At 49.5% G+C, this 8,600-nt stretch overlaps 1 protein-coding gene across 1 annotated transcript in view; it reads right to left on the minus strand.

Annotated features, from left to right (window-relative positions):
• Nucleotides 1-8,139, minus strand: part of SREBF2 (sterol regulatory element binding transcription factor 2) — a 57,445-nt gene extending 49,306 nt beyond the window's left edge. The window contains exon 1 of the mRNA XM_026479531.4: nucleotides 7,895-8,139. Coding sequence (XP_026335316.1) covers nucleotides 7,895-7,982 — 88 coding nt within the window. The 5' untranslated portion in view covers nucleotides 7,983-8,139. The remainder of the gene's footprint in view (nucleotides 1-7,894) is intronic.
• Between the last annotated feature and the right edge of the window lie 461 nt (nucleotides 8,140-8,600).

An 8,600-nucleotide genomic window follows, 5' to 3' on the forward strand; every position in this document is an offset into this window, starting at 1 on the left:
GAAAGAGAGCCCAGACAGAGAAGAGAGACCCAGCAAAACAATGTAAAACAAGAAATCATTTTTCAAGTCCCCAAAGCAGAGAGCTGCAAATAAGGAACTGCTCATTAGGAGCATTTTTAAAGTAGGCTCCATGCTGGGCACGGAGCCCAACGTGGGGCCCAAACCCACAGCCCTGAGATCAAGACCCGAGCCGAGACCAAGAGTCGGATGCTCAACAGACTGAGCCACCCAGGCGCCCCAAGAAGCAATTTTAAAATTAGTAAAGAGAGCAAGCAAACCAGATGAAGGATCACTCCAAGAAACCAAAAATGGCAGAGGTCACAAGCACGAGGGTCCTGGGCCAGCAAAGGGAACCTTGGAGGCACAGGACGGGATCGTTAAGAAAGCTGGTCACTACCCACGGACTGTCCAGTGGTCTTGAACACAGAAAAATCAAGTGACGCACTGCGAGGCCAGGACAGAGGGGTCTGCAACCTGCTATTGCCAGGGGAGGAGGGAGTGGCGTGAGCTCTGAAATGGCACACCTGGGGCAAAGACAGGTGGAATAAAAGGATCAGAGTTCTGGACTCTGCCGGGACACTGAGGGAAAACAGGTGGTGTGTGGTGGTGTAAATTGGTATATCCACTGTGGACAGCAGTTTCCTAGGATTTCTCAAAACCGCAGCATCGGGCCAGAACAGAATGTCAGTTCCTGCCCCTTCCTTTTATATGTTTTATATCATTGGATTCTGTGGAATCTATAATGTAGGTATTCCCACCCCCACTTGGACCCAGCAATCCCACTTCTGATCATTTATCCCACACTTACACCTGCACATGAGTGAAATTATGAATTTACAAAGCTAGTTACTGTAGCATTGTTTTGGGTTTTTTTATTTTTTTTTCTTTTCTTTTTTTTTTTTTTTTAAAGTAGGCTCCACACCCGGCATGGAGCCCAACTTGGAGCTTGAACTCAAAACCCTGAGATCAGGACCTGTGAGATCAAGAGCTGGCTGCTTAACCAACAGAGCCACCCAGGTATCCATCGAAAAGGGACCGGATGAATGCGTCACGGTGCATCCATGCAATGGAAAACCATGCAGCAACGAAGACTGGAAAGATCTCTAATACACATAGTTAAGTGAAAAAAACAAAGGCAAGGTGCAGAAGAACAAAGCTTGTCACATGTTACCTATTTGTGCAGAAATAAAAAGCGGAGCAAATATTAAAATCCACACTTCTCTGCTTATATTTGCAGTAAGGAAGTTTTGAAGAAGGTAAAAGAAACTACAAAATGAATTACTTGTGAGGAGGTGGAGGTGGCGGGCGCTAAGCAGATGGGGGCAGGGCTGGGAGCACGACTTTTCACAGTCCCCTCTCACGTTTTTTTATTTCACCATATGAACACACTGCCTTTTTGAAGAAATAAAAATATTTTCCATGTAGTAAGTCCCAAACACCAAAGTAATCACGGTAATGGAGAGCACTGGGGAATTTCCAAACTGGAAGGACCACGGCTGGTAGTGTGAAGGAGCTGTGACCCACCTCGTGATGTAGAGTCTTCTCTGGGAAACACGCCCCTGTGAACTAACTCCGAAGTGACTTGCTCCTACGTGTTCAGAACAATAGTATTTATGTTGATGAAAAGCTGCAAATGATGCAAACGTTCCACGGGACGCGGATATGCAAGGGCCTGCCTGTTCAGGTGGATTACACCAGATTACATGGCTATCCTACCTCAACTGTTTCAACGCCTAGCAACCTGTATGTGAACAATTTGTGCACACATTCATAAAGTTCAGACAGAATCCAGAGGATAAAGACAATTTGATAGTCAGAAAGCCCTTTCTGAATCAAGTTGTTTAAGAACTTTTTAAATTATGAACTGGAGGAGAGAAAAGATCCAGTGGATACAGACACAAAAATATTTTTTTTTAAATGCAAGTACATGAGCTGAGTAGGAGAACAACAGAAAAGACTATTCAATAACATTAGGCCAAAGGCCTGGGTGTGAATGCAGAACAGTGTTTGTCAAGGGCACAGCCAAACAGACCTGGGGAGGAGGAGAAACCCAAGGAGACTGGTTCAGAGGTCTGAGCAATCCCAGAAAACTTTATGTCCCAGGAAATAGAACTAGATGAGATCAGGAGCTAAAATCAGGTAGAAAATAAATAAACAGTGAACAACACTAGCTCTTTTAACCCAAACATCAGCGACAGTGATATATATATTCAAGTGTCAAAACAAAGTTTATGCCTTGAAAAAGATCTACACATGGGTAAAAAGTAGACTGGTGCTTCACCTCACTGAGCAAACATGACTCACTGGAGAATAGTGTGGTCGGTTTCCACCCCTCTCCCCCAACTCAGCCTTCCGGTAGTGTGCTGGCCACACCCTCCCAACACGCAACCCTGGCTCATCAGGTTGGCCACTCCCAACTCCCCTTGGATGTGGACACCTGGCTGGGGGCCCACACAACATCCTGAGCTTCAAGTGCTATCCTTCGTCAGGCACACCTTTACAGAGCACCTCTTCAGTGCTACGCAGTGTTGCGGTCTCTGCCAAAGATGGCACTGACTGCAGGGAGGAGGACAGCAGACGACAAGGCAGTGCTACCCAAAGGCTCAGGAACTGGACCCAGAGGCTCAGGAACTGGAAGTTCCTCGGCAGGCTGGAGCTCAGGGTGGGCTACCAGCAGGAAGACTGCATGAATGCAGGTGTCTGACACAGGGAGCCCTCCCAAAGCCCCCCAAGTAGCTACAGTGACTGACAGTTCGGTCACATCAGCGTGTATCACCATGGAATTCAGCACACCAAGGATAAAGATCCTACAAGCTTCCAGAAGTGAAAACAGGTGGCACAAAAAGATCAGGAATCACATGGTATCCGATTTCTCAACTACCAGAAGCTAGAAGACAATCAGGCAATGCCTTCAAACTTCTGATATAAAATTATGTCCAACCTAAAATTCTAAACTCACCCATCAAATTGGCGTGAGGTTAGAATAAAGATATTTTAAGACGGACAAGCACCTCCCCCCCCCCACCCAATTTACCTCTAATGTACTCTTTCTCAGGAAGCTACTGGAGGATGTGCTCCGTCAAAACTAGGGAGTAAAAAAAACAAAAACTAGGGAACAGGGGCTTCAATATCACCCCCCAGGGTAATGGCTAAAGTAATCGCATGGTAAGTGTGGGGTGGTAGAGCTAGACAAACATCAAAGGGGGCAAAAAGAGGGGGGGCTTCAGAAGAGACGGTACAAGAGGGATAAAAGCAATTAACGTCTCCGTCACGAGAATTAGGGCTGAATTCACTGCGAGAACATGGAAAGTAAGCAACTGAATAACTGGGGCTATTACGAGCCCGAGGAAAAATACAAACAGCAACAAAAAACGCAGATGATCTACCCAAGAGAAATGAAAACCTCCGCCCAAGCAAAAGCTTATACACAAACGTTCCTAGCTGCTTCATTTAGAACAGCCGAAAAGTGGAAACAACCTAGATGTCCATCAATTGATTAATGGATAAATAAAACATGGTGTCTCCACACAAGGCAACACTACGCTGCAACACAGAGGAAGCTCGACATTATGGTGAGTGAAGGAAGCCACATATCGTATGATTCCATTTAGGTGAAGTGTTCACAATTGGGCAAATCCACAAAGACAGAATGTAAATGAGCTGAAAAGTTTCTTCAACCTTCTGCAAAGAAAACAGCTGCCTCTACTTGCCATCACTCACTCACTCCTGACTTCTTTCTGGCTTACCTAGACTTGGACCCCTTCATCTGACTGCTCTGTCAAATGTCGACCTCCTAATTGCCAAATCCCGTGACTCTTTTCATGGCCCTGTCATCCTTGCTGTCCTCTGCACCACCATCCCCATCATCCACTAACCACTCCTTGAAATACTCTCCTTCCCTTAGTTTTTATTACACTTTCCTCACCTGATCTGACCTCCCAGTTCTATCCTCTCTCACCTCTAGCCTCAACTCCGTGACGACTCCTCAATCTCCACCCCCAGTTTTGACCTTCTCCTGAGTACTAGCCTCTGATTTCCTAGCGGATGACCCCCCCGCTCCAGCCACCAGCACCTGAATTTCTGCCCAGTTAAGACAAATGTTTATCATCTCCCCAAACCAGCTCTTCCTGCTGGTTTCTGAACTTGTCCAATGCCCCCACAAAGCTGTGAGGGGATCTTAGAATTCTACCTCTGCTCTGCCTTCAGGGTGAGGCGTTCGTTGAGGCCCCGTCCTATTATGTCCACCATCTTGCACGATGGCCACTTCCTATCCCAACACCATCAACCCCTTAGTATCATCTCATACCCAGTTGCCTGCAGTTCCCTCCTAACTGGTCTCCCTGACTCCAATCTTCCTTGCCCATCACCACACTTAAATTTTCTTAAAATCTGTGATTAATATGTCATCACCCTACTTAAAAATCCTCAGCAGTTCCCTCTCCACATTCCACAAAACATGTGTATCGGGTATGAAGACTTTCCAGTTTGGCTCCAACTTACCTTTCAGATCTTATCTTCTACTGTTTGCCTACACACACCATAGAGTCCAAGAACTCACTAGTAATCCTTTACCTCTAAGGCAGCTTGATCCTCCTCTGCCATGAGTTTGTCATGCTGATTCTGCCACCCACACTTCTGGGTCTCACGAGGAGGACACCTCTGTCACTGTGCCTTTCCAGATCCCAGTGGAAAAATATCTCACCTTTCTGCCTTTCCAGAAGACCTGGTTTATCACAATACATGAGGCACTTTCTCATAACACAGCTATCTGCCATGAAAGTGCTCCAGATAGTCTATCATCAGGATATTCTATCATCAGGGGCCTGGTGGCCTGGGACATCAGAGCATCCTGCAGTGGAACAAGGCCCTGGAGAACAACTAACAAAACAGTTTTCTTTGTTGGCTCTACAGTATGTTTAAAAAAAAACAAAACAAAAAACAAAAAAACACTTTAAGTCAACATTTAAAAATGTGGATATTTCACGTAAAAAATCCTGACTTGGGAATCCCTTAAAAAAGAGATGACAGATCTCTCTTCTAAGAGGCCTCCCTTACCTACCCTGGTCATTCTCTACAACATGGGTCCATTTTATTTTCTTCACGTGTCCTGACAGAAGTGTTCATTTCAGTTATTTGTTCAGCTTGTGTTTCCTCTCTCAAGAATTTAAGTTTCCTGAGAGAGAAGAGAACGTGTATGTCCTGTTCAAAGCTATCCTCGGCACTCTGTCCATCCTAGGGGTCAGAGTCTGAGGGGTCTGAGGGGTTTGAGAAGCCACCTAAGAGATGTGCCGAATAAATGAATGGATGTGGCCTCCTTGGACTCACATCCTCGAAAGGCACTCATGGATTGTAGCAAGAATGATGTTGCCCAGTGAAGGATTCTTGCCCACCTGGGCTTCCTGGAGGCAGGCATGGGAGTTCCAGGTTGCAAGTACACCCCCCATCACATACACAAGGTAAATATATGTATTCATACTCATAGTCTCTTCTTCCTTACCTGACTGGCTCCTAGGAGCAACTGATCTAACCCAACCCCAGGGGCTGTGTCTATTACAACTTAGAATCCTGCCCAGCCCAAGGTCACTGGATTCATTCAGGCATTCCATAAATATTTAGTTCTAAGTGCAAGAAATATAGCATGAAGGAAACAGAAGGACCTGGCCCTCACGGAGCTGACATTCTGGAGGGGGAATGGATGTGTAAGAATACAGGGATATTTGTAACTGCAGACCACTGGGCTTCAGCCCACCCGATCCTTCTTGGGCTCCAAGACCCCAGTCAAAGGCTACCTCCTTGTGATGGTCTTCCTGGTATGACAGTCTTTACCAAGCTCCTTCAGTGTTGACTTTCACTTACTGCTCTGAGCAACTGTAAGCTATTCTATACTCAGCATTACAGGTCTATTGTTATTCTTCTTAAGTTCCATGAGGCCATAAAATTCTCTTTCCTACCTTTCATGTTCCCTACAGCTCAGAAACCAGAGCTGGCACTTGGATACTTGTTGATCAATTGAAGACAGGGAGTCATTTTTCCCAAATCTGGTATGGGGACCTGTGAAGCCACTGAGCCACCATGGTAGTTTCCGCAATCTACATTTTACTCAGAAATCTACAGGGGAAAGGCTAATACTTAACCACTAGGAAATTTAACACATTACAAATTAAGATAAATAGGAATCAGTTATGGAATGAGAAGGCAAAATGCACATGAATTTCTTCAGGTGAGCTTGCTGGTAGGCAGCCTTAGACATATTTCTTACTGGCTAGGTAACCTTGGGTAAGTTAATGAACCACATTGAACCTCTGTTTCAGGATCTAGGAAAGGAGATGAGTGTAGTGTAACAGACCTTATCTACCTGATGAAACTGTTGTTAAGGGCTGAGAAAACTAATGTGTGTGAGTGCTTAACACAGTGCCTGCCACATAAATGCTCAAAACATGTTAGCCACCCTTGTTAAGTTCGAAGAACCTCTCTTCTCCATTTGTTAACACACCTCTGTATTTACGAGCACTTAGTGGAAAAATCTGTGGTTAGACTTGGGGCTTCAATTAAGGGTCTTAGCTCACTGCCAGGATGACCAAAAACAGAAGGCAAGGACAAGCCAAGGGGTTAGACCTCACAGAAGCAAAATGAGAAACAGATCCTTTTCAATTAGCTGCTTCCACTTATCTCTTCCCCTAGAAGAGAATCTTCTGCTGCCTCAGTGTCTTCATCTGTACAATGGGGATGGAGCCGCCGTTTCTGCCTGCAAGACCCTAGTGAAATCCTGGACATGATAGCACTTTATAAACTCAAGAGCACAATGCACTTGAGTTAGTGCTTAAGAGCATGGGTTCTGGGCAATCTAAGGTGAGTGACCTTAGACAAGCAAACATCTGGCCTCAGTCGCCCATGGGACTGTAGTGAGGAGTAAGTGAAACAATATAAAGAATTTGGGAACCAGAACATCAGAAGAGCCCAACGACTGAGAGTTACTATTATGGTTATTAACCTGTTCATTGGACCCCTCACCGCCAAGGGTCAGGTGAAAGCCTGATATAGTGACATAAACACTAGCCCAGGAAATGGGCTCTGTAACCAGCTGGTTGACCTTGGGCAAGCAGCTGACCCTCTCCAAACTTTGGGTTCCCATGATCACAAACTGAGAGCACTCCAAGAGAGAATCCCTGGGCTCCTACCAGCTCTTCCACTCCGCTGTTAAGGTCACCGGAACAACGGCTACCCGCTCCCCAGCCTGTCCCCGAAGGGCCATAACTCAAAATTCTCGCTGCTCAATTCCCCTTGCAGCGCGGCAGCAGGAGCGCCCGGGTCTCCATCCCGGAGAGAAGCGTCCACGCTCCGCCGCCACCGCTCGCTTCATCAGTAACTTGATTCTGCAGCCGTTCCCTGCCCAAAGTTTCCCTGAGTGCCAGGAGACCCGGCCGCGGGTCAACCCCGGGAACACCAGAGATGAGAGCGCAGAGCCTGGGGACCCGGTTTCGGTGATCCCAAAGCCGCCCCCGCAGCCGGGACGGGAGTGACAGGTGCGATGCGGAGTTGCGAACGACGGAGAAGCGGGACCCCGGGCCGCGCGTATAGGCGCGCGAGGGAGGCGGCGGCCGCGCGCTCTCCTCAGGCCGCTCCCGCAGGACACTTGCGACGCCCCCGGCTCCGCGCTTCGGCCCCAGGACCCCCGCTCTGCTTCCGGACACGCGGCGCCGCAGAACCGAGAGCCGGGCGGGGGCCCAAACCCGCAGCGCTCGAAAGGGATGGGTTCCGCCAGGCCGACCGCGCGTGCTGATTCTTCCCGCGCTAGCCAGGGCTGCGGGGGGTGGGCGCACGCGCACCCGCGCGCTGCCGTAACCCCTTCCTCCCCGCGCGCCCCCGCACTCCCACCAACCCACCCACCACTCACCGTCGATGTCCCCCAGGGTCAGCTCGTCGCCCAGCTCAGTGAGCGTCTCCATGGTCTCCAGACCGCCCAGCTCGCCACTCTCGTCCATCGCCGGCTCGGCGCGGAGGCCCCCTTACCGTCCCGCTCAGGGAGACGCGGGGGCGGTGCCGCCGCCACCGCCCATGACACCCGACAGCCTCCTCCCGGTACCGCCTTACCGGCCGGTGCCAGCCGCCGCCATGTTTGCGCCGCGCGGGAGGGGCGGGGCGGGATTCCCCCGCCCCAACCCGCGCCCTCTGCGGCCCCGCCCCCAGACCGCGCGCCCCCTTGTTTGTTGTCAATGGGACCAGGCTCTTCGTGGCCAATCGGCGCGCGAAGCGGCGCGTGGGGTGATGGCGCGTCATCGATCAGCAGCTTAGATTTGCATAGCGAGTTCCCACCCCTCGCGGGCCCGTAGCGAATGCGAAGAGAGGCTTCTGGGTCCTCAGCCCAACCTTCCTCCCCAGGCTTAAAGGCGCCTCTCCCTTTTCTGTTAGGTCTGCCTCTACAAGCTATTCCATCCACCGGCTGGGGGTTGAAGGGTTAACACTCTCCGCCCCCGCTAGCTGGTCGCCCCCGGAGCGAGCTGGGAGCACATTACGTCATCTTCCCAGCTGCTCCCCCGCCCAGCCTGCCTGGGAGAGCGGGTAGAATCAAATCTGGCCCCCCAACACTGGGGCCCGGAGGG

Source organism: Ursus arctos, unplaced genomic scaffold, assembly GCF_023065955.2.
Source record: "Ursus arctos isolate Adak ecotype North America unplaced genomic scaffold, UrsArc2.0 scaffold_21, whole genome shotgun sequence".
Classification (NCBI taxonomy): Eukaryota; Metazoa; Chordata; class Mammalia; order Carnivora; family Ursidae; genus Ursus; species Ursus arctos.